The sequence below is a fragment of the Acartia tonsa genome, chromosome 4 (genome assembly GCF_053477335.1).
Source record: "Acartia tonsa isolate MP-2025a chromosome 4, ASM5347733v1, whole genome shotgun sequence".
NCBI classification, from domain to species: Eukaryota; Metazoa; Arthropoda; class Copepoda; order Calanoida; family Acartiidae; genus Acartia; species Acartia tonsa.
In genome coordinates, this window is record NC_137263.1 from 24,664,013 (window position 1) to 24,691,940 (window position 27,928).

Here is a 27,928-nt window from a genome sequence, read left to right on the forward strand (position 1 = left end):
AATATTCATGGAATGAAGATTTCATCAGTTTTAATTTCACCACAGGTATGTTTAAACATCTATAAGACAAAGTAATATGATGTCTGTTTGTCCGTCCGTCCGTCCGTCTGTCCCTTAAGATCTCGGTAGCCACTGAACAAATTGGATTCTACTCTTCAGGGTATATACCTATTGGTCCTGTGGTGGTTTTAAGCTATTTTTTGGGGGGATGGGACACCCCCAACCCCCCAAATTTTTCGTATTTTTTTCTAATTTTAAATCTTTTTTTATGTTTTTATATGTGTATATATATTTTTATATTTTTTCTACTTTTTTATATTTTTTTATATTTTCAATTATTTTTCTTCTTTTTAAATTTCTTTTCTTCTTTTAAACTTTGTTTTATCAAATTCAAAAAGATTGTGAAACCTTCCTTCTCCTGTAGGGACGAAGCCCCAAAAAGGCTAGTGGCAAAGAAATTTTTAAAAACATTAAAAAAAAGAAAAAATCAAAGTTTTTAAATAATATAAATCAATATACAGGGTGCGGCACATAAATCGGGACATTTTGTAATTTTTAAAGAAATGAACATAAAATCGTCAATTTTAAAGATTTTATTGAATTTTAAAAACTGGGAAGCAAAATAGGTATATGACTAGTGGATTCTTCAATAAAATCGCCGCCAGCCTCAATCACCGCCTCTACCCGCCTTCTCAACCGCCGGCAGGTCCAGGTCAAAATATACCTGTCCAAGCTGGCGTAGTTCTCCTTGATAGTGACAATGAGGGAGGTCTTTGTGGTATGGGCACGTCTAATGGCCACATTTCCTTACATAGAGAATATGTTTCCTTAGGAACATGAGTAACCGCAGAATAACAAAAATAAAAACTTATCAAATCTTATCTTTTGATGGTGTAACGCTATATGTATTTTTGTGCACTATTTTCACAATATTTACAATATTGATAAATGTATTAATTTTAACTTGATATGCACTTTTTTGCATATTCTACACTAGGGTGGCTCTTTTTTAACATGTTAGGATGTCCTGTATAATTCATGGAAGTTTATTTTTAGTTTACATTTAGGTTTATGTCAATTTTTAGCCCTTTTAGTAGGATCTAACCCTGCAGGTTCCCCTAAACCCTACTTTGCCTAACTAACCAACAATATAATAATTATTAACTCCAATTTTGTAATTAATTGAGATAGGGAAATAGAGTTATAGAGTAGGTTATAATTTTGCTTTAAACAATAATTTACAAAATTTAATTTAGTAATTTACAAAAACTGTTTAACTGTGTCATTTTAATTACCAACTCTTTGTATAGGTGCCGAGAAATTACTTTTACCAAAAGTTTAGTTTTTTTTCCCTTACAACATTAAATTTTTCCATTAGATTCTGGGGGCTAAGGTACTATTGGATGTATAATATAGTAAAGCACATATTTATCAGAAAAGAAGGGGGCAATGGGCTGATTAATACACTAGTCTCCAATGTTTTTAACACTGTTTTCTAATTCGTTGGCTTAACTTTTAGGAATTTTAATTAGTTGATTCATTAAGTTGAGTGTCCAAACGTTTCAACCAATTATTGTATCATTATTGGGGATGTTCATAGATTTATCTAATTCCTTCAGAACCCTGTATTTCTATCCTGGAAAGATAAAACCTTTATGATATTTAGTGGTAAATGATATGGAAAATTATAAATTTATAAAAATATACCTTTACAATATATTAGTTTACAATCAAACCATTCAATTTGCTTGATAAAACAAGGATAAACACATCCATAAAAGCTAAGGAAACTATCTTCTTCGAAACTAATTAATGTACGCTGGTTTAGAATCGATTTTCACCCATACTGAAAAATCATTTACAGCATCGTCTTACAGATAATTTTCCACGAATAAAAAAAACAAAAATCTTAAAATAATACCATTTTTTTTAGCCAGGACCTTCGGTCCCTCGGGCCTAACAAAACTAGTTTTAATCTTGTATTTTTTTATTTTAATATCTGCGGAAAGCTGTCTATAATACGATGCGATAAATAACTAATATTAGATTTTGCATACAAGTGTCAACCATAAAATTTAAAAAAGATCCAAATATGAAACATTTAACCTATCAGATTTTTATTAGCGATGACATTTTTGAATTTTTCTATGAAAAGAAAAAAGAGACAGGAAAAGTAACTACCATGAAAGTATAAAAATTTAAAGGGCGCAGATTTTTAAAATTCTAGTATGCTCTTAGGGGCAGTTTTTAGTTTTCAAAGACAAAAAGAAATATAAATTGATGTAACATGATAAACAAAATTACTTTATTGGTGGAAAAAAATAAACTCTGAAATATTGTTCAACAGTCTTTAATTTTTGAAGCCAACGAATGCGAGACTGTTTTTCTAAAACTTCATGGGTCAGTAGAATTATAGTCCCCCCCGGGCCCCCCAGGTATGTATGTATATAAGGTACAAAGTAAAATTATTTTTATTTTTAGAAGTGTAGCAACAATACAAATAGCTGTGTTGTCTCAAGCTCTTTATAGTGCCTATAAAAAACGGGGATAAGATTAAAAAAACTTTTAGTGAAGGTTCCCGAATGACGTCATATTAGAATAGTCCATTATTCTAAATGACGCAATTCGGGAAACTTCCGCCAAAAGTTTTTTTTTAATTTATCCCCTTTTTTAATGTCAGTATTAAGAGCTTCTATAAGTCTTCCTTAAATTTTACCCCAGGAATTAACATATTGCAGGGAGTAAACAAAATTTACAAATTCAAATTTTGTCCCCACCCCACACAAAAGAAAAGCTTGGACGTCCTTGCGGTGTATACAGTATACTTATTTAACTAAATCCTTCAAAAATATGATTGTACCTAATCGTCGTGGAAAATACTTTATTCTGTAAACTTTGAGCATAATATTTCTAGTAAAATATTGTGGAGTGAAAATGACACATTTACTTCATACCCATCAATATCAATAAAACATTTCACAAAGTCTTTTCTTCAAAATATATTTCATTTTTGGGTTACGCAGCTACTATATAGTTAGGGTCAAACCCGCAATCGTGGCTTAATACGTAGCACATCCGCTTGTCGCCGGGGAGGTAATAGGTTCGAATCTCGGGCCGGAATCGCATCACAACTAAAGACGTTTAAAATGGTTCCTACTGCTCCGATGTCAGGTGTGCGACATAAATAGTAAGAGTAGTTGGAATGCCTTGGCCCATAAACAGGCGCAACTCATTACTATACACAGTTAGGATTTCTTAGACAAAGGTCGTGCAATCAAAAGGTTCTCTAAATGATTTCTTAAATCGAAGTAGAATCCCGCCCTTATGAGGTAATGGTAAAAAAATATAACTAGGGTAAATAAATACGTCTTTTAGTGATAGATTGTTTTCAGAAATGTATTTTAAATAAACTTGGGAAAATGAAATAATTAAATTGATTGATGAGCGGACTTTGATAACATATGTATTTTTTAGAAAAATGTTTTTGCTGCGCAACTTATGGACAAAATATTTCTTGTTATATAATTTAATGTTATATATACTTGTTCTTTAAGGTTTGGTTTTACTCATTTTACAATGTTTTATATTTCATCCGTATAAGTGAATTAGCTTATTTTTTTGGTTTTTTTAAAGAAAAATATTTTTTAGCCGTAAATTGTTTGTGAAATTCTTTTGATAAATTCTATCAATAAATTATCCAAAAAAAATGAATAGTCGATCATTTAAAGAATTTTTTTTCTTAGACAATTATCTTGAAAATAACTGGTCGCTTTTTCTTTTATATTAGGTGGTTTAAGGCTATTTAGTAACCCTACCTGTTTCGGTATGTATTTCTTGTATTCCCTGGCAAGCTCGAACCCATTAATCCCTGTTTCCTTACACCAAATTTCCCAGAGAATGAGTGTGTTACGCGGCATTCCTAACTATCTCCGCGCGGCGCGTGGCTTGTAAACGAACAAAAGAAACGCGCACTTTTCCTTTGATTAGTCCCACGTGAGGAGCTACGTGAATGAAAATAATGTATTGCTTGAATATACATGCGCTCTGATGTGTGGAATATCTCAAATAAGCCTTCCTGCTTAGTTTGACATCATATGTGGTAAGAATTTATCTTTTAATTCTTGAAAATAAGCGTAGAATGGTACAATTTTATGAAGAAATTTAAAACATTAATTTTTCAATAAATAGACCATTTAACTGCTAAGTTTTGACATATGAATATTTTCCTTTATATTATTGATTATTTTATTCTAAAATTATCAATTTCTGATGTGATTTAATATGTTTCGTGCCAATTTAAAGTTTTTTAGAAATTTTATATTTTTAATTAAATTGAAATCACGCAACCTCGACCTTACAAAAATAATAACCATTAATTTTATGTAATTAATTCTTATATTTTTGTTTTAGACTTACTGTTTTCATGGTAATAAATACACATTCGTAAACTTCACTATGTTGGTCATTCGGAGGGCTTGGAGATAAGATTTCGAGAACGGCTAGGCATTGCGTTCCGAAACACTACCCTTAATTAAACAATTCTACTAGATGCTAGTGGCGAAGCCTCCAGCACTTATCCTATCATATAAAGAAGTGAGCTTTTTCTGTTTGTAGCGAAAGAACTAAAAATCGATATGGTTCTCCTGTATAGTGAATCTTCTTATAGGTCTAGGGTTAGTTTTAGGTTTTTTTTATTTACATAAATAAGTCTTGGTTTGTTTTTTTCCTGTCGATATATACCTCTTAGAATATTGAGCCCTAAATGCTAGGGGTGGAGCAGCTAGTATATAGGAAAGGTTATCAGACAGGTAATATGTTTGTAATAATGTAGGTTATATAATCCATTCATTATACAATATTAACCCTGAAAAAAAAAACACAAAGGAAAAAATACAAATAAGAATAACACTTTCTTTATCGTGGAGAAAAATGCTTTATCATTTTTTTTATAACAAGGAATATTTTTGTGAAAAGTTGCGCAGCAATATCATGGTAACTTTAGAGGTTAGGTGGTTTTACATTTAAACTTTTGATTTTCCCTTTCTGTACAAACATCCGGGGATTAGGTAAAGTAACAACAAACAGACAATCAACCTATTACTTTGATTGCACAACCGATGTCTGTAAGTTATAACTGTGCATGAACCAAGTCATTATAAAAACTCTTACTTTTAATGTCAAGCTTCTGATATAGCACAATTTGTACGTCTCTGGTATGACGCAATTTGGTTTAGACTAGAACTCGGCACCTCCCAAACAACAAGCATTTATTTCGAATCCAAAAACTTCCGGCCTTCAATATGATTATAAAAATTAAAAATCTTAAAGTAAAGTAAAGTAAGGTATGAAATTTGTTATCTTCTTTTATAACTTAATAAAGATGTTAATTATTTTCTCTGCAAGGCCAAAATCATACACACACTTTTATTGGGTTGAGCATCTTACTTCAACACTTTCTTCTTCATATCTTAGTTTTGCAGATGATCACAATTTTCAATTTACTTTTATGTTCGCTTGTACCCTTTCAATAATCTTGAGATGGGGGGCGGGGGTTACAATGAAAGTTACAGTGGCGTGCACAGAGTTTTACTAGTGGGGTGCAAAAAGTGGAAGGCAGTTCCTAATAAAATCTTGTTTTATGGGGTGTAGACACCCCCTTACACCTCCATTCTGAAAACTTATAGTTGGAATTCTCGGTTAAAAAAAGAATTTAAATTAAATCCCTTAATTCTAAATGTTAGAAAGATTGAAACATTTTTTGGTAAACGATACAAAAAACTGCTCGGAAATGATAGATGTAGCATTTTTTTGGCTTTTTTGGTCCGACTTAAAAAATTTTTTGTGGATAATGATATCAAAATTTAATTTCCTGTCGTTCTGAGCATCCTGTACGTAATTAACTTTGACGATAAAATAAGTACAAGATATTTCATGAATTTCTTCTCTAAACATCTATTATTGATTTCAACCAAGATTTGCTTTGTGCTTTCTACTTTGTTTTTCCATTAATCAGCTAAAATTAAATAAGGAAATTAAATATGATGAAATAAGTTCACTTATACTTACACATACATACACTTACATAAAATGTACAAAAAATACAGAATATGCTTTGGGAAGAAATTTAATTTAATCATCACGGCTCAGAATCCGATTTATTTACATTGGATAAAAACCGTTTCTAAACATTGATGATAAATTTTCAATTGACTTCGAAAATGATTTATCATTTCTGTGTGTATCAGCAAAATCTGTCTGTGAAAAAGAAATATATATCTACAAAACAAAGCAGAATGGTGTCTGTCCGTCCGTCCGTCTAAAACTTAAGATCTCAATAACCGCTGTACCGATTGTACATTTAAAGCAATTTACATAATTTTATTTTCACAAATAAAAAACGTTTCGCGCTATTATTTTTTGTGTAGATACTTGCAGAAGGGGGTGTGACAACTTTCTTGACAAGGGTCTACCCCCTCTAAAATTATCAAGGGGGGTGTCAAGGTAAAAAAAAGTCACAGCCCCATAAATTTATGGGGGAAGATGTAGCTGAAAAAAAATTTGCAAGCTTCGCGCGTCAATCTGGTGAGTGTAAATAATCTACAAAAGTTCTCTGAGGTCTAAATTACTATCCCCCTTGACCACGCCTAAGTCTAAACGAAATGAATGCAAACATCATTTAAATTGCATTATTTCAGACTTTTTAAGTTATTAATTACTCATCCATTATTTAAATTTTTCATTCTAAATTTATACATTTGCTTAATTTATCACATGGAACTATATAATTTACAATAATAAATTACTTTCAGAAATGAACCTTTTTTTAGTGTTAGAATAAGTAATAACATCCATAAAAGCGAAGCACTGAAACGGTAGGACAAACGTACATTACCACTTATATAGAGTCAGAATTGAATAATCAGAATATGGACATACTTACATTTTTAGGACTTGATTATAGAGTTGCTTCGCTTATAACATTATACTTTGTTGTCCCAGGAATCAACATATCAAAAATCAATCGGATGATTAGATCACACAAAAATTTGTTGTTAAAAAAGTAAAAAAAATTTTACGGACGTACGGTCATTCTTGTAATGATTATAGAGTTGCTACGCTTTCTAAATCGTACCTAACTACTAAAGGAATCACCATGCAAAGTTTGAAATCGATAGGACATTTCTAACATGCCTAAATTAACGAAAATAGCTATCCGTGTGTGACTGACGTACGGACGGACCGACCCTAATTATAGAAAAGCTTTGTTTTTTAAAATGTGGGATGTCTGTTTGGCTGTCTGTCTGTATTAAAAGCTCTCACTAACCAATCAGGCTCTCTTTTACAGGAACTTCTAATAAAGGTCCAGGAAGGTTTGTTGGAGAAGGGTAGGTCTTCCATGACTAGAGACAACCCCCCCCCCCTCCCCCAATCAAGACACAGAGTAATATTGTAAATTCTCATTTTATGATGGAGGAATCCTCCCCAAAAAATAGTTAAAAACTTTCCCAGGACCTATCAAAAAGTTTCACTTTTTTTGAATGAAGAACAAACTGTATTCCTGTAAAGGCGTCGTGCATAGAGTATGAAAAAGGGAGGACAAGCATTCTTTATTTGAATTTTAGAAACGGTGTTATTAACTCCTACATCAATAAATCTGTAGCATATATGTATGACCAGACAACTACTTGGATCCGCCTGTTGTGGACCTTTTTCGTCTGCTAGTAAATTGCATCCTGGTCTTTTGTAACGACTTGGCTGTGACGCTATTGATTAATTTTCAAAAACCCAATTGAAAGTCGGCACAGGGTCCTCGGGAAGGGGACCTACAGTTATTTAAATCTTTCTCCCTCTATTGTTTTATTCTAATCGTACATCCCCTTCCGTACGCCTCTGACTCTATACCAAATTCAAATTTCTATTTTTTACTTAAAATTAACAAACTATTTGATTTTAGTAACAGAGCTAGAAAATCTGTTGTTGTATGGAGTGAATGAGGAGGTTGGTTCTGGTGACTCACCACACACACAACAACATATTCCAACATGGCCACCAGACAACCACCAGGAAGGAAGATCAGATTTTAACTATTCCCAAGTTCTAAAGTAACTTCAAATTTAATTTGCGAAAAATAGAAAATAGTTTATTTATACTTTTTGGCAATTTAAAAACTATAGTTATCATTAGTTTTAATCTTTTTATTGAATTACGGTGGAGGGGTAGAGAGGTTTAGTACTTGGTTGTTTACAGATTTTTGATAAAAATTCTTTTTACCAAACACCCATAGAATTAGACAAACCGACAACGGAACGACTAACTGAAATTCTTGAAAAGTTTCACTTTTTTAAATTATTAGAGGGGATTTTTTAATTCATAAATAAAATATTTAGAACTTGCTTTAGATCAATATAAAAATTTACCCGAAATTAAAAAACATTGGTTCAGTAGTTAGTGAGATCTTAACGGATAAACAACAAAACCTTGCTTCTTTATAGTAAAGAACAAGATATTTTAGCAAATATATATCCCCCAAAAGTTTAAGGTTAATCTTGAATAGGAATAATCTAAATGTAAAAGCTGCCAAACAAAATTCTAATCTGACTTTGCCTGTCTTGGAGCAGGGAGAACTCGAGTCAACCTGGAAGCCAAAACAGATTTCCAAAAATTATGGAAATGATAATAAAAAGTTTGAAGACAGTTTGGGCTTTCCATTGAGAAAAAGAATTTATTTCTCCTCCCGCGCAGAATTTTCTCTATTCAGATCAAATCTAGTAAGTTTTTCTTTTCACTTCCAACATCTTCAAATTAATCTAATCTCCACTATTTACTTTTTCATTTAGTTGTCTGCGGGGTCGGGCAGCCGATGCCGCGAGAAAATTTACATTATTAAGTTATATCCGACCGCAGCAATTAAAACATGCCTTTTTGGGGCACCAAAAATCTCACTTTCCCTAATTTTTAAAATTTATTTGTATCAAAACTATAGGTATAAAAGTTTGGATACTCTTTTTTTATACAGACAAATCATAATTCAACCGAGACCCCATAGTTGTTAGCCAAAAAATGTGAGAATGTGTTTAAAAACATTGGGAATTAGTATAATCTACACTTTACAGTTCAATGTCCCCTTCCTCCCTAGATTTAGGATTTACATAATTCTACTATTCTTTAAAATTTACGCAAATCTGTAATGACTAAATCCAATTACAGCAAAGATTTTTCAATATATGGAGAAAGTGCTTTAGTTTAAAATTGCATAAGACAACTTTTACAAAAAGTTACTTTCTTACCGTTTTGTGTACCTTTGTCGTAAAAACGAAATAAAGGTCATTTTAGATAAATTCAATAGATTTAATCATTTTATTAATTATTATATTAATGGTCAATCAGACCAATCATTTCGACTAAAAAATTTGTACAAGAAAAGCTGTATTTCATAGCTGACTTACAATGAAATGAAATAACAACTTTAACAAGAGGTGTACAATTTTTAACCAACATTTTCCCTACTTTTGGTTCAATTAAGGTATTAAACGTCTAGGCTCTCTATATTTATCACATATTTAGTTTCAACTGCAAACTAAAGTTTAGAAAAACAAATGCGGGTAGCTATACCTATATGTCTGTGTTAGAACAAGAATAGAATTAGATACATTTATCTTGAAAACACTGCCTAAATTGTAAAACATATATTACATAGGCACAAACATACACAAATTAATTATTATTGTGTTTATTGACTGCTTTTTAAGAAAAAAATAGATGCATTTATAAGAAACAAATGCACATTATTTTTGTAACTACTGTGGACATGTCTAAAAAAACAAAAAGAGTCACTGAAAAGAGTTTACAATTTAAAAACATCGAATTATAACGTTTTCTTCCTTGTTACACAAATGAAAAATAAATTTTCCTCGGTGTTTCCAAAATCAAATGCTTTTTCCTTTACAAGATTGATAAATCGACCTAAAAGTACATTTTTAAATATTGTTTCTATTATGATATAAATATATCTTGGTTGGAGTATGATATATAAATAACATTGCCACTTCGATTACAATAAAATATAAGGGATAACTACTTCAAATAAAAACTTTTAAGTTCCCAAAACCTGTGTATTTTTCTTGAGAAGTACAATTTTATAACACTATCATTATAGTTATTGGCATTTAAAAAACGCGAATTTTAGCTTATTTAAAAAAAATTTACTTCCAATATTTTTTTCCTACATTTGTTTCAGTTTGAAAAAAATATCCTTAATTTTGAAAAGTTATATTTTTATTGAGGTGGCGGTATCTCCTTCCCCCACGAACCCTATCATAAAATAGCCTAAAACCTTTCCAATAAATTTAAAAACTTTCCTGCAAATTTGGGCTTTCGCGTTACACAAACACATACAACTTTACTTTGATTGACTGAGAAATATTTTTTTTATATGATTCCCAATCCCATTTTTCCAGGTATTAGAAAGCCTGCAGGGACTTTGAGATAAATGATTGCAATACCTTGCATTCGTGCAATTTAGAGATACAGGGATAGGTATTTCTTAGAAATTGTTTGATTGGTAATGCGCAAACAATAATGGCAATCACAAACGCGACAATTTTTATATAAAATTATCATAAAAAAAAGTCTCTTTTTAGGAGAACCTTCAACTATGTTCCTGTATGGTTTAAGGATTTTTACAAATTCTCTGTGATTACAATCCTTACTTACCTAACCTAACATAAATATGAAAAATACGATTTTCTTTCTTTAAAGATCATTGTTTTCCCAATATGGCTTCGAAATCGAATAATATCGTTGAACAATCATGTATCCCATCGTATTATAGCAATTTTCTACAAATAGAAAAAATATAATCATAATACAATTTTTGTAACAAAACTGGAATAAATGTTATAATTTCTTACTTTATTATCCGCGGAAAGGTGTCTATAATACGTTGCTTTGGAATAATTATTATCTAATTGTAGGCAACCGCACAAGAAAGAAACCTGGTGGTGCCTACTGATGATAGTTCTGGTATTAATCTGAAGATTATTTTCCTAATATTCTCTACATTATTTCTTATTGTGGCTATCATTCTTTCAATTCATATGAGGTAAGACATCTTTTTTTAAAGCGAATCTTTTCTATAATTAGGGTCGGCCGTCCGTAACGGTGTTATAATCCTCCTTTTCATCTTATTTTTGAAATAAAGACTCCTATTACATCAAGGTATAATGTTATAAGCGAAGCATATGTATAATCAAGTCCTGAACATGTAAATAATATCCTTTATTTATGCAGTTTTGCAAAAAAAATACATACAATTTTGTTTAGAATCATAAATTTATATTCTGCTTACAGTTTCAGAGCCTCCCTTTCTGGATGTTGTCATCCTTGTTAGTTGACTATCTTCTCGCTAATTTCAAACATCGTAATTTCCCCCTTTTTGCAGCGCAGTTACTCTATAAATAGAATTGGTCCGTTTGTCCGTCTTTATGACACTGTCAGTCAACAAAATAGTTTTAAACACATGTTTGTGTTTTTATTGGTGTTATTGTGTATGTGTGTGTGCGTCTTTTTTCTTTTTCTATATTTTTTTAAAGTCCTCTTTCTTTTTCTTAACCTTTCCTTTCATCTAAAATATTGTTAAGTTAAGTAAGAATTTATTAGAGTGGAGTTCTTCAAAAATAGAATATGAGAATTGTCTATTGCAAAGCCGCACCAACATAATTATATCTTAAAAATCAAACCTCCTTTAAACTTTTTGATTAAATTGTACAAAAATAATTTAAGTGGTGAGACTACCTCCTATAGAAGATTCTATTTTTTCAAGAATTTTTCCCAAGATTCTCCTTAACGCGTCTTTGATCTCTGATCCCTTTGTGATTCATTAAATGATTTATTTTTCTTTTCAAGAAAAGGAGATTTTTTATAAGCTTAACCTCGTGGTACATCTGTAGAATACAATAGTAATATCCCTTCAAGCATCAAGTGTAAGAGCTTCCCAAAGGGCCGGGCATAAATTTTGTAGTGGGGTGGATATGGAGCTTCTCGTCCCCTGTTTTTTTTTCTTTAACTCTCCCCCCCCCCCCCCACTCCTCAATAATATATATTTTTTTATAATAGGCTTGGGGGGTTGGTGGTCCACTATTAATGATTGAAGGGATTCTTCCTCTTTTATCATAAAAAGAAAAATCAAATAAATAAATGTTTCTTTTGGTGTCTTAATTATGTCTCACCTTTTGTCAAGTATTTTTAGTAGCGAAGCTACTCTACAATTTACTCCGTCCGTCTGTCTGTCTGTAAGATTGGAAAAGTGGTTTTCGACTCCTTTTTTTTAGGTACTTGGCTGATTTTTTTTCTAACTAGTATACAACTTACTCGATCCGTTGGTTAATTGATAATGCTACAAATGAGGCGTAATGTATTTAACAAAAAGGTTTCGTGATGTTTAATATGTTTTAAATTGTCGTGTTTTGAATATTTTTTTTTGCTCAAAAGCTTTGCTGCTGTAGGTTGTAATGTAATCTTTATAGATAACAAGACAGGCTACATAAAAAAGTATGCTACTTTTTATGTGTATATGTGTTTGTGTCTGTCTGTGTTTTTGTGTGTGTGATGTGCATGTGTGTTGTGGGTAACTTGTTTTTGTGTGTTTTTATAACCTCTATTAAACCTAATGGAACCGTATTGTCATATAATATCAATAATTTATTAAAAGTGTTTATTGTTGAATTATCAGTTACCAAGCGGTGGGAGGACGTACATACGGACATGCATAGATTACAGAGTAACTGCGATACTAAACAATGTAACGCAATACAAATATTTAGATTATGACACAGGGTTTTAAAAGGGGAGGGGGGGGGGGTATAGACGGGTGTAGGGGGTTTAGACCAGGTATAAGTTATAACCAACAAGTGAAATAAATCTAAAATAATATTTGGGGGGCAAATGGAGAGGTCGTCAATTTTACGATGTGTTGCCCCCCAACGACAGCTGAAAAAACACGTATAGGTTTCGTGATTTTTTCCCGAATTAATTTCGTTATTGGTATAAGCTGGATTTAGACGGTTGAAGGGGGATTTTATACAACACTCTTAATTTTACCAGAAGATGGATACACCCCCTTTTCTGAAATTCAAAGGAAACTTCTTTTCTTTCATTGCCTTATCCCTATAATTACAGTATTCTATGTGTATTCTTTTGTGCATGTGTGTTTGTGAGTGTGTGTGTGTTTGTGTTACTGTGTCGCATTGTCCCTCAATTATGTCCCTCAGTTTTTAGCAGCGAAGCTAATCTATAATTAACGTTGTCTGTCCATCCGTCCTCCTGTCAGTCATAAAACGTTAGTCTTTAACATGTCGAAACTATGCATTCAGATGTCTGCTAAACGAGTAAGATGGTCAATAACTTTTTTGCAATTTGAGATAGACGGCAGAATTATTTTTGTTGAGATTCTTTTTAATACTCATAATCAGATCTTTAACTAGCATTGTCAGTATGTCCAGGAGAACTGTACAGACATAACAGTTCAAGTTAGTTTAATATTAGGGACCCACATTTTTTCACCCCTCCAAAAATTATTTTATGTAGGGGGGTGAACTTTACTATAGACAATCCGACACAAGTGACTTGTAGAGTAGCGTTTCTTTTAATTTTGACAAGATATTTGACAACAATGTGTTCTGTAATTTTATATCATCTGTAGTCAGATTGGCAGCAGCACTTTTATACCTGCAAAATAGACATAACTATAGATTGTCAGCAGCACTTTTATACCTGCAAAATAGACATAAGTTTAGATTGACAGCACACCACTTTCATACCTGCAAAATAGAAATAAATTTAGATTGGCAGCACACCACTTTCATACCTGCAAAATAATCATAACTTTAGATTGACAGCACACTACTTTTATATCAGCAAAATAAACATAACTATAGATTGACAGCAGCACTTTTATACCTGCAAAATAGACATAACTTTAGATTGACAGCACACCACTTTTATACCTGCAAAATAGACATAACTTTAGATTGACAGCACAGCACTTTTATACCTGCAAAATAGACATAACTTTAGATTGACAACACAATACTTCTATACCGGCAAAATAGACATAACTTTAGATTGACAGCACATACCTGTAAAATAGACATAACTTTAGATTGACAGCACAACACTTTTAGGTGCTTGCTTACATGTGAAGACCGGAGCACCGAAAACCCCCCCCCCCCCCCGCTTAGTTTTGACAAAAATCAAAAATAAGGGGGGGGTAGTTTTTTAACCCCCCGCTTAGTTTTGACAAAAATCAAAAATAAGGGGGGGGGGGTAGTTTTTACCCCCCCCCTTAATTTCGAAGAAAATCAAAAATAAGGGGGGGGGGGGTAGTTTTTTCACTGTACAACACGCCAGAAAGTTGAGTGAGGTAAATCAAGTAAATCCAGTATACCAGAGGGGAAACCTTATTACAGAGATATTCATGTTCTGGGGCATAATTTCCTTATTTATTGACTGATTTTAGTAATTGATGTATCCCTGAACAGAAAATAAGGAGGAGGGGGGCCAGTAAAAGGTTTTAATTTTGCGCAAAATGGGGGTTTTCGGTGCTCCAGTCTACCACATGTAAGCAAGTACCCACTTTTATACCTGTAAAATAAACATAATTTTAGATTGACAGCACAACACTTTTATACCTGTAAAATAGACATAAGTTTAGATTGACAGCACACCACTTTCATACCTGCAAAATACTCATAACTTTAGATTGACAGCTAAACACTTTTATACCTGCAAAATAGACATAACTTTAGATTTACAGCACAACACTTTTATACCTGTAAAATAGACATAAATTTAGGTCGACGGCCAAATACTTTTATATGTAACTGTAAAATAGACATAAGTTTAGATTGACAGCACACTACTTTTATACCTGCAAAATAGACATTACTTTAATTTAGATCAACTATACAACGAAGACTACGTGGTAGAAGTGTGTCTAACAGCTCACAAAATAATCAGCTCACAAATTCATTAACAAGGTATTTTATTGATTTCAGCATTTATTTTACAATTTGAATTAGCTTTTTAAAATCATCCTACCATCCTGAAACCTTGAATAGAGTAAGTAATAGTCTACAACAATAAAAAGTAGTATCTCTATTAACCATTATTACGAGCTTTTCTACTTATAAATGAAACAAATCTATAACTTATAATAAAAAGCTAAAAGGTTTGATCAAATCTATATAAAATAAAGTCATAGTATGTTTTTCTGTATTAATGTCCACCAAGATATCTTAATCAGCAGGACGGACAATTCCATAATTTTCCAAGAAAGTCAACTTGCTTTTAACGCAGTTCTTATAAGCTGGGGATAAATTCAATAGTTTTAACAAATTGTTAAAAGTTTATTCCAAGCAAGATTTTTAATTCTAATGGCATCCAAGATTTATGTTTATAGGGTTCATTCAGCCTTCTTTAGTATTCTAATAAATTATGATATATTCCTGCGCTACGCTACTTATAGATTTTGTTATTATTGTTATATTTTGTAAAACTAATCTAAATAAACCAATATGAAATACAAACAAAGTGTGGCTCCGTTTTTAAAATATTTAATCTAAGGTTATGTTGAGAGGTTTTATAATTTTAAATTGTTTTTTTTTCAAAGGTTTTTTTAAAGAAAATGTCAAACCTCTGAAATATGTATATTTCATTTTGGTGTAAGCTAAAGATTAATCATAAATATGTCGTGAAAGCAAAAGAATTTAATTTTTCTAAGGTGGTTTTGTGGTGTTTATAGAAAAGTCAAGATTATCTCCCTTACGCCATAAACCCCTAGATACTAGAGGCGAATCGACTTGCAATAAAAACGATGAAAAAGGAAATTCTTTTTCAAAAGTTTGTTACAATGCATATTATTTATAAAAAAGTAAAATCTTTAAAGAAATTGTGTAAAAACTGATTTAAAGTTTAGCCAGTGTCAGTGGAATATGCAAATCTGTGTTTACCCAGGTTAAATAGGCTTAACAAGGAAATCTTCTAATCTTCAAATGTACCAAAATACCAATGCATAGGGTTTGTATTGTAGATTTGCTATTGAATCTTTAAAGAATTTAAGCACATCTTAGTTAAAATATGCAAAATTTATAGAGCAAATGTAATTTTATGTTCATTCAATTTAAATTTATGATTTGAATATCTGTCAGAGGATAAGGAATTTGAAATTAAGGTTACAATGTTCAAGTTTGACTTCAGGGAAAGGGGATAGGGTAAATCTATCTCTGTCAGCGTATATATTAGGGTTAAAATGTTCAAGGTTGACTTTAGGAAGTAGTGATAGGTGACAACAATTTCTGTTATTTTAGGAATGTTAGATTTTAGATTCAATGTTTAAGGTGGAATCCAGGAACATGGGGAAGTCAGGAAAATATAAAATTATCTTCTTATTTTCATGATTTCAAAGTATAGAAAGTGTCTTTCTCTATCTTTTAGCTTTAACTTAAAACTATTATTTTACTAATATATCTGTCCCTATCTCTCTGTGTCATCATAATTCTATTCATTCACAAACATCACTAACTAACATACATCCAGGGTGCCCCAGCCGCCAGTCATTGGTGGTTAACAATTATATTAAAGCAATAATAAATAGTTCTTGTAAACATGTTAGAATTCTTTGCATCTATTGACAAATAAAAATTGGTATGAACTTTAAGACCATCGAAAAAGGATACTATAATCAAAATAGGCAATTTTTGTAAAAATAGACAATTTATAAATCTGATAAATTGTAAACAACACAATTAAAAAGGCTATCTTAAAAAGCAAAATCTAAAATCAAAGTGAATGTTTAAAGCTGATTATATATTTAAGCATCCAACAAGTAGGCCTTGTAGAAGTGGATTGAAATTATAAATAAAAACAAAAAAAAGGAGTATTATATTAATCTATGGATTAATAATCCAGAAACACCTTCACAAACATACAAACTAAGAAAAATAAATGACTGAGTATAAATAAATTGCCAGGTATTTTCAAAATCCATTCACAACAGAAGGCTATAACAGGAACAATAACATCATCATGTGCACAGCAAAACCAATAAATAATAAAATAATTAAGTCAGTTGTGTAGTTATTATAATTAAAAAATAAGAGAATGTAGTTATTGTTTTTTTTAACTATTTTTTTATGTTAGTAAAAATTAGAGCTCTTTTTTAAAGTATATGCTTCATTATGCAAAAATACAAAACTTACATGCATAAATAAACTGACACTTTATATTTTTAAATAGGATGTGGTACATCATTACATTATAATACAATAAGGAACAATAAAAGAATCAAAAGTTTTATATTTTGATGTGATTCGATGACATTCATATAGTGAAGTGCTACTACAAATATAGAATACATAATCTGCTTGGTATTATTAGTTATGCCTTTACCTAGAGAGGGACGCATCCACTTATTGTGATGCTGTGCATCTAATACTAGACCTGGATGGTATCATTAGTTATGTATATACCTACAGAGAGACACAGCCACTTATAGTGATGCTATGCATCTAATACTAGACCTGGATGGTATCATTAGTTATGTATATACCTACAGAGAGACACAGCCACTTATAGTGATGCTATGCATCTAATACTAGACCTGGATGGTATCATTAGTTATGCCTATACCTAGAGAAATACCTAACAAAATAATCAGACCTTTCATAAAAATATATACATACACACACCACACAATTATATTATTTCTCAGGGAATGGGAGGACATTATTTGACTTATTCAAATGATTTTCTTTACCCTAATGATAAATATTACAAGCTGTTTGGAGCATAATTGCAATGCAAATTGGGAAAGATTAGATTATGACCCCAATGTGAGTATCCCTGATTATGTCTTCTTACATTTTCCCTACATTGTATAGTTATCAGAGATAGGATTATTTTATGTATTTTTCTTACATATTTCTTTTCACATTATCATCATTTAATATTCATATGTTGAACCTTTTCATAGTTTTCTATCATTTACATCCTCCTGATTCTGCCTCATTTTGAATCAAAAAGTGGTTGATTTTTTTACAATCTAGAATTGGACAATCCTAATTATAAATTTTTTTGTACAAATGTTTTTGTATGAATGTTTAAATTTTTTGGGGAAAAAATCATAAAATTTCTACCTCTTCACCAAAACAATTTTTCTGAATGCTCTTTTGTTCAATGTATGGCTCCGAGGACCTCCAAATCAATGGTCTCAAAAAGTTATCTGTGTGCCTACCTGCTATACTAGTCTGTCTAAATTTTGTTTATCTTGGCAATTTTCCATTGTATTTTTATTGCGGGGGGCTAAAAGTAGTAGTTTTCAGTCATTATATGCAGTATTTGGATATACTTATTTAAGTAGAAGTATTTTTTACTTAATGATTGTTAAAACCATAATTAGCCTTATATTAGTTTTTAATAATAACCTTACACACAGGCCTCAAGATCAAAGTGCGATCCTTAACATTGATAATATATGTACTATTTAAAAGGCTGAGAAGTGGAAAATTTAGACCATTTATTTGAGAACATTAAAATTTATATACTTCTCAACACCTGCATTTTAATAATCAAAAACAATCATGCCACTAATACTGTACTTTTTCATCTTCGTTTTGCTAACTATAGATGGAAACCAATAGACATAGTATATCTAGATGGTCAAACTGACTTCATTTTTCGTCAAAATTAACCCTTAACGGTCGGGGGGGGGGGGCGTTGAACGCCCCCCCCCCCCCATCCGGTTTTTTCTATCTCATTTTCTGTGTGTGAAAGATAAAGAGCCCAAACTGCTTGACTTTTTAAGTATGGGTATGACACATAACTGAGAGTTGGAATTTTTTGAATATCTCCATCCTGGCGGGCACAGGATGCCAGCAAACCTGGCAGGGTCATCCAGGTAAAGAACAAAAATTTGTTTTTGACTTAAACAAAGCATTTTATCTTACCAAAATACTAAAATATCCTCTAGTATTACATCCTCATATTAAATACAGGTGTTCAATTCAATTTCAGGTTCCAGGTATGATCCTGCAGGTCCTGATCCTCCAGGTCTCCAGAAATCTTAAAATGCTCCTGTGGCCGCAAATTTTGACTTAGAGACTTCGAATTTTAAACTTAAGCTTTTCTTACATGTCTACATAATGTATTATAATCTAATAAAGATCCGCCGCCGTTTTCCCGCCGACCGCCGACTGCGGCGGCTGGCAGCTGCCAAGTACAGCTGCGGCCGCTGAAACTTATGTTTTGATATTTCAATTATAAAATTTAATATAAATAAACATTTTCTGCAAAAAAAATTTCTTCTAGCTTTAAAAATAAAAAAATTACAGCCGTTTGATATTTTTAAGTAAAAAAGGACCTAAAAACAAAGGTTGTTAAATAAAAGGGGGAAGGAAGCGGAAATTGACCTTGACTTACTTAAGGTCGGAAATTCACCATAACACAGGGGACTTGCACTTGCACTTTTAGCCCTCTAGCTCTAATAGGAACTGAGATAATGAGGCAGGGCGTTGAACGCCCCCCCCCCCCCCCCGACTGATTAAGGTGCGGCAAGGGGCCCGACTGTTAAGGGTTAAAAAGGAAATTTTTGCACACAGAAAATGTTGTTTACATTTTGTTATATACCAGATACGAAATTTGAGATGAATTTATTCGACGATATGATTTTTAGAAAGCTAACCTTATTAGAAAAGTTTTATAATTAACGTATTATATGTTTTGCAAGCTTAATCCTTAGATTCGACAATTTCTAGCTGACTCCTAATGTGAACAAAATGAAAAAATTATGCCCCTAAGTGCCAAGATCTGTAAAATGTTTCAACCAATGAGATCTCTTGAATGTTTTGTCAATATTCTCCTATTGGCCGATTTAGACAATATGTCTCTTGAGTAACTTTATTTGGAAACCTTAAAATTTGAGTAATAAAGGTCTTAAATTTCTTAATAAAGAAAGTAAATTTGATAAGGTGCTACTTTTTCTACAGTTAGCAAAAGAACACAACAACAAGTGGATACAAATTTTCTTTTCATTGGGAAAATTACACCTTTTAAAAACACCTAGTTTATAGGTTAGTTTTGAATAGGTATATTGTACTTTTCTAAGCTTAAAAAAAAATTAATTGCACTAATAAAAACAAAATATTTCAAATTTTGTAACCTTACAGGAAAATAATATCCTTAAAAATAGCCAAAACCATGTTTAATTTTTCAATTTTGTTCTGCAGACAACTAACCCATTTGATTGAAATCCAAAATTCCAGGATTGCCTTAGGATCAGTGCACATTATAAATATTTGTGGGACACAATCGAAACTTACACCATCCTAGGACCTAGCTAGTCAAATCTATATTAATCAGTAAATGTAGTTAGGTAACAGTATTTAACAAATAATATAGGTTGTCAAAAACATTATCTGTAGAATCAAAAGAGAAATATTTCTCTAAATAGTTTGAAACTCTGAAATGTTTTTAACAAGTGGTATGTAAACACAAATCCATTAGGAATCTCAACTCTTGTAAATCTATCTTATTACATCCTGTTATTTTATTTTATAGTTGGCTGCGGCAATTGATTCTGTTTCCCTGAAAGCTCCTAAATTACTATAAAACAAGTAGATAACTGGATTAATTATTTAGGCCTGACAATAGTGCTCATGATTTGAATAATGCCAAGATTTACAACCAAAACTCAAATAACTTAGAAAAAGGTAAGTTTTTTCATAGAGAGAGGGGACAATAGTCTGTTTATTAAACTAGTCTCCAAAGTTTTGTAATAACGTTTTTTTATTCGTTGACTTAACAACTTTGGGGACTTTAGTGAAATAAGATTGGTTGGTGCGTTTAATTTAGTGTTTAAACGTTAAAACCATTTATTGTAATTTACAGAAGGGGTAATTTTGTGTATTATTATTGGAAGCGAAGCAATAACTAGCTTACAGTATATAATTATGATGAAACAAGGAAAATTGTATCCATAAGTAGCGCAACATTAGATGTCAATAGGTTGAATGAAAAAAAGAACGGTAAACTGATTCATTACTATTAAGTTTTCGTTTCAACGTCAATCAATAGGTTTCGTGATAATAAGGTTTTGAATAGAAAATATATATTCTAACAAAAATTATATTCATGTTGAAAGCTGAAAATGCAATTTAATAGTTTAATATATTTATATGATAAATACATGAACTACAAAAATTTAAGATCAAGTATAAAATTGCTAAAATGGACTAATTCAATCCATTTGTATTGATATAAATTAAGACTGACAACTACTGAGTTATGCTTCTTAAGATAAGGGTATTTTAAGTAAAATAGGTTAAAAAAATCCCCACAGGGATAATATCCCGTAGGTTTATGGCCTGTGGGGTTAGACACGACCAGAGGGACCAAAAAATAAGTTTTTGTTTAATTCAAAACTTGAATGTAATTATGAAAGCACCTTATTTTAATTTTATTGTAGGCCTCCTTTTGGACGGCTTTAATGAAAAAAGCGATGCTTCAGAACTAGCCATTTGGCGAAGCTAACAAAAGTGGCTGACTCAGATTATGACGTCAAAAAAAAAATAAACCAATGGAGGCCACTATAAATTTTACCATTGGTCAATTACAGTGTATACTGGCCTTTAATTGGTTAATTTTTTTTGACGTCATAATCTGAGTCAGCCACTTTTACTAGCTTCCATTTGGCTATAAAATGGGCTGTTTATAGTACCTATACTAAAAATACTAATGACCAATCACTAAATTACAAATTACAGGCCAATATAAAGTGTGTTACTTTTTTATATGTTTCATCAATATTTGGCCACAACTCAGGCAAAAATGCTTACAAAACATACCTTTTTCGACCTAAAGTACTTAAATAGTTCCTTTACAAGCCCTATCAATCAGTTTTGAGATATCTCCACATTTCAAGGAAAATTGACAAAAAAGGCAAATTTGGGTGTTACCTTTTTATATGCTCAGATACCATAAAATCAATAAAAAAATACTTATTTTTACTTTTCTCTCATTTTTAAAGTTTGATTCTGTTAAAGTAAATATTCTTGAAGGGATTTATGCATTGATTTATACAGAAACATAATATTGGGTGGAAATAAATTGTATCCAAAAGTATTCTTTTTTGGAAAATAAAAAATTTATCCTCCATCGCCCTAGAGGACAGCTGCTGACCTCTAGTGTTCATGGTTTTGTCAAATACATGTTAAAGAAAAAATTTAGCCAAAAAAGTACATAAAAAAGTATTTTAATGTGTTAGAAAATTAAATTGTTTAACTTCAAATTTGGGGATGCTGACCTTAAAGATGCTCTTACTGGTGGTGATGGTGACCCAGAAGGCATTGAAGTACATGAGCATTATGGCAACACAACTATTGATCTATGTTTTGATTTTTATATTCCTAGCAGCCTCCAATCAAGAGAAATCCCTAAATGATTTTTTTATTCTCAAATTCATAAGGTAAATACTGTAATTTTGAAAAGTTCTTGTTATATTTTTTCATTGGAGGCTGCTAGGAATTTAAAAATCAGAACATAGATCAATAGTTGTGTTGCCATAATGCTCATGTACTTCAATGCCTTCCGGGTCACCATCACCACCAGTAAGAGCATCTTTAAGGTCAGCATCCCCAAATTTGAAGTTAAACAATTTAATTTTCTAACACATTAAGATACTTTTTTATGTACTTTTTTGGCTATTTTTTTTCTTTAACATGTACTTGACAAAACCATGAACACTAGAGGTCAGCAGCTGTCCTCTAGGGCAATGGGGGTTGAATTTCTTATTTTCCAAAAAAAATTCTTTTGAAGATCATTTATTTCTACCAAATATTATGTTTCTGTAAAATCAATGCATAAATCCCTTCAAGAATATTTACTTTAACAGAATCAAACTTTTAAAATGAGAGAAAAGTAAAAATAAGTATTTTTTTATTGATTTTATGGTATCTGAGCATATAAAAAGGTAACACCCAAATTAGCCTTTTTTGTAAATTTTCCTTGAAATATGGAGATATCTCAAAACTGATTGATGGGGCTTGTAAAGAAAGTATTTGAGCATCTTCGGTCGAAAAAGGTCTATTTTGTAAGCATTTTTGACTGAGTTGTGGCCAAATATTGATGAAACATATAAAAAAGTAACACACTTTATATAGACCAATTGAAGGCCAGTATGACGTCATTTTTATGGGCTCTCTAAAAAGCTTCGCTATAAAAGAACAGAGAATGTGGGAATTCTTCGTGTATTTGACTTGATCTCATTTTTTAATTTGCTAAGACTTAAATTGAACTTGTATCAAGCTTTGTAGAATAGGAAATTAATTTATATTTCACACAAAACTTATCTAATTAAACTAAAAAGAAAATCATAGTCTTTAACTTATTCTACACAACTTTAGCTTAGGTTTAATATAAGTACATAACATTATAAAGCAAACCCATTCGTAGAACACGAAGACAAAGGTTGTTTTTTTAAAATTCACTTTACACGACCTTATTTTGTATATTTAGATGAAACAGATTGCTCAAGGCTTCAGACGTATGAAAGACTGGAGTGCCTGGAACTCAAGTTCTCAGAGTGGAAGGAAGACCTGCGGGGAGTTCCCTCAGGCCGCATGGATCGTCCCGCCGTTTCCCCGCCGCCCATAGGCCCTAGCTACAAACCGGAGCCGGGAAACAACATTCTGTCCGTGGGCGTCAACCAGCAGACCTCGCCGCCCCTAGAGTCTCAATTCTCTGTGAACTGCACCCAGACTGTGAATAATTGTGATATGGTTGTGCCCGCTGCCGCCAAGGCTGCCGCAGCTTCTCAAATGCTTCCAATTACTTCAACACTTCGTTGCTCAACAACAGATGCTGTCACCAATTCCGCGGACATGCTGTCGACCAAAAGTAACAACGCCTGCTTCTATATGGCCAGACAAAATCTTGATTTGGATTATAGAAATGTTAAAACTAGTAATAACAAATCATTTTCTGCAGCGGCAGCCGCGGTGGCCGCTGCTAATCAGAGTTATGGCGTGGCAAGACGGACTGATATCACGTTGAAATCCACAGCTTCCACGACTGTTACCACAAGCGTGTCCCCGCCTCAGGTCAAGGATGTCAATGTGAAGCTGATGTCGTGCAATAAGACAGGTCATAATAACACCTACGTTGCCACAGATGCCACCAATATTGCCAACCTTGCCACAACAGCTGACACACAAGCTTCTAACAACGAAGACAATGCCAAGCGTAAACAATCAGTATTCTCAAGTCTGCTGGAGCTCAAGAAAGATTTTGAGATGAACACTCTGAAGAGTAATGACCAATACACAGGCCTTGATGACAATAAAAACGTGGAGAGTAACGTTATGCTGCCGCAATTCTTCTCAAGAAACACGTTCGAGATTAGCAATCGGTGGCGCAAAGCTAGTGCAGACGCAAAGAATTTGGCGCGAAGTCAAGCACAAAAACAGCAGCAACAATCCACGCCCCAAATACAGGACAAGCAATCACCACTGCCCACAACAGCTTCTGATAACAAAACCACAACCCAACCGCCGAAGCGGGAAAATCTTCATCTAAATCTGAACACTTACGCATCACTGCTAAACATTCAGGATAAAATCCAAACAACATTTGAAAAGACGACCATCCCGCCACAGGCTGTTACAACAACAACAACATCATCGCTAGTTACACAGAATAGCTACACAACAGCTGCACCCACAACAGCAATCGCAGGGGCGGCCGCTACTGCCAGCACATCCGAGCACACCTCATCGCTGGAAAACGGCGGCGGGTCGTCCAGCACTGGGGGTGCGGGTGACACCGAAGCCCCGCCAGAATTCTATGATAACAAAATCTGGCGGGAGTGGGAAGTTCTTAGAAATAAAACCGGAGAAATGGTGTCCCCTGAGTTTTCATACAGCTTTGATCCAAATAATCTGATAAAATATGCCAAAAATGTGAACCGAACTGTCACATTTAAACGATACTACCCAGCCCCACCCAAGACCAAAAGTAAACCTAAGAATCCGCAGCCTTTATACATTTAAAACAAATATATAAAATTTATAGTAACAAAGTTTGTTACCAAACCTACCATCTTTACAAATATTAAAATTACTGAACTACTGGTGAACTAATATATATCCTTGGGTTTCAAACTTGGTGTGAATTTGATTACTGTAGCAACACAGCGAGGAGCTCTATCAATATAAACTTTAGTATTAATTATGCAACCTCTTTATTACAGTTTGTCAAGGTAAAGCAGCCGCATCCGCAGTCGGATTGAGTCGATATTTCAAGCGGCAGGTGTAAAAACTTTGCGGCTAAGTGTCTGTATTCTGTTCAGTAAATTCGCAGCAGAGCTGCCCTATTTCAAATCATTTTCAACATTTCGCAGCCTTGCCCTGGTCTTTTAATTATGCAACCTGTTCATTACAATTTACACAGAATTTCATCAAAATATTTGGTATTAACCCGTAAATCTCCTAGTAGAACACATATATATATATTTCTTTTCTATTTCTTGCACGGAACTCTATATTTTTCTCTCTATACTTTAATTCTTCTGAATGTAAGAACTTTTCCATAACCGGTTTGTTACCAGTTTCCCCCAAGTGCCTGGTTGCGCATAAACACCCGCCTTCCTTAATTTTTCACTAAATTGAAAACAACGGGGGGGGGGGGTCCCTTGTTTGTTTATTACTCTAGGTCTGTTTAGCTTTTGGGTACTTGGTAGTCCCGCAGGGGTAAGACATTTGAAAAATAGTTATTTTCTATTAATTTTAGAAGGGTTTCAGTGCTTGACAGGTACTTTGTGCGAAATCAAAAGAGTGAGGGCTATTGTTTCTACTAGCGATTAGAAGGATATTACTGAATAATTTCCAGAAATTCTATTTTCATTTAATATGAGATTTTAATGTTTGCATTTCAAGCATTTAATTGTTAGTTATTTTTTTCTATCTTTGGGTTAAGTTACACAGCAACAAGTTTAAGTTAGTGTTTTATTGAGCGGTTATTATACTAATGTTTTTTTCTTTAAATCTTATTGAAATGAGAATAAAATATAGAGATCCTTTAAGAATATGAGAATTTGTCTGCCTTTTAAATATTAGCGGAATATGAATCTACAAATAATGTGCTTACAACTTTTTAGTCAATGTTATCATAAAAAAAAATATTTTGATACCTTAGCTTTGTTTTTTATTTATTTCCAAAATAATGATTTATAAAAGAAATTGTAAGTATAGCCCCTTAGTTACATGTTAATCTTCTTAAATGCCCTAATCTTAAAAATTAGTTTACTTTTTTTTCAATACCAAGAACGTGCCTTTCTTGTTCAAAGGACTACATGTATTCAATATTCTAAGGGTAAAATAGTTTTTAACTAGATGTCAAATATTGTAAATTTGTTAATTGTTACAAAATATAATTTTTTATTTGTGTTGTTATATTTTGCCGAAAGAAAGTGAGGCTCAATAAATGCCTTTTTTTACCTATCAAATGCTTTCTATATTTGTCTAATTTCAAGACCTAAAGAAATACTAAGCTCCGTTTCTTCATGCAAATAAAGGACTCGCCATTTTCAAAACTAAGGCTTTCATCTTTTAGCATCAAAACACATCTTGTTTGATATCTGAATTTTTAGACATTTTCAACAATATCTTTTTCATTATGAAAATACATAATCATTAGACCTTCCATTACTCTACTGCCGCAGTCATTATATGTAAAATTATTAATATAATTATTATGAATAAAATTATAATTAAATTATGATACACATTGAATAGGACTTGTGCAAGTAATTTTTATAGATAACAATCAACATTTAGGCTTTTGCCATTTTTCAACAAGAGTTTTGCTTTTCATACAAGTTTGTCAATACAACTTAATGTAATTGTACAATTTTTATTTTTTCTGGTTGGCTTTCAGTGATAGAAATAACTTATATTATCAAAAAATAATAACTATGAAATTTTTTTTTACAATAATTTTATTTAATTAAGATAAAGCAGGGGGGGGGGATGTTTATAATATCCGTATTTTGCAATCCGGGGTAATATCTCTGAGGTGGATTCTTAAAAAAAACAAGCATACCTGGATCAGCTACGATTAGCTAGATACCATATTTTAAAATTAGTATTAGTATAGTGAGAAATTATCCAATTTTTATGATGATTTTTAACGGTATTTTGGAAGATTTTTACTATTATTATAAAGAATTTAAATTTTTTTTTAAGATTTAAAAAAATAATTTTGGTGATTTGGCTTGTTTTTATTCGTCCCTTTACACCTAGATTGCTAGATATAAATCATCTCCCATTAAATACTTTTATTCATATTTTTTTTATGTTTAAAGTACTAAAAATAAGTTATTTCTATCCTAAAAAAGTCTCTAAATGATTTCATAAAAATTGCTATCTTCAATCCTCAAGCAATAGAATAGTATTCAAATTATCAAAATTTAAACAGCACTTTTTTTGTTTTTCCAAAATTTACTATTAAAAAAAGTAGAATTGAATTTCATATTTTTTTCTAGGAATCGTATAGTTAGATTTAAAACCTCTACCAAATGATATATTTTGATAAAGATTCAAAATTCAGTGAAACTTGATTTAAAATATTTTTTTATTAATGATTATTTAATTTTATTATAATGTGAACAATCTGCAATTTTAGAATTAAATAAACTAAAAAAATCAATTATTTTTCTGCTTGAAAAATAAGTTTGAAGTAGAAAGTTAAATTAATGGATATAGTATAAGTGGTTATTGTAACAAGAGAATTTTTGTTGCATATTTAGGTAGCTAATAAAGTCCTCAGATATTGGTTAATACTTGCCTCTATGATCAGGGTAGGGGATGGGGTAAAGTCATAA

At 31.9% G+C, this 27,928-nt stretch overlaps 1 protein-coding gene across 1 annotated transcript; it reads left to right on the forward strand.

Moving 5' to 3' along the window:
- On the forward strand, positions 1–27,928 carry LOC145316536 (uncharacterized). Its single transcript, XM_080157108.1, has 7 exons — positions 1–45; positions 7,955–8,061; positions 8,616–8,768; positions 10,974–11,101; positions 14,955–15,035; positions 20,692–20,762; positions 23,566–27,928. Exons 4-7 carry the CDS (start codon positions 11,097–11,099, stop codon positions 25,095–25,097), a joined length of 1,689 nt encoding a protein of 562 aa, XP_080013234.1. The 5' UTR covers positions 1–45; positions 7,955–8,061; positions 8,616–8,768; positions 10,974–11,096; the 3' UTR covers positions 25,098–27,928.

What these genes read in the sequence shown, in the direction of transcription:
- LOC145316536 (XM_080157108.1), top strand. An exon ending in CTCACAAATTCATTAACAAG is followed by an intron (nt 15,036 to 20,691) that starts GTATTTTATTGA and finishes TTAATTATTTAG; the next exon opens with GCCTGACAATAGTGCTCATG. An exon ending in CTCAAATAACTTAGAAAAAG is followed by an intron (nt 20,763 to 23,565) that starts GTAAGTTTTTTC and finishes TTGTATATTTAG; the next exon opens with ATGAAACAGATTGCTCAAGG.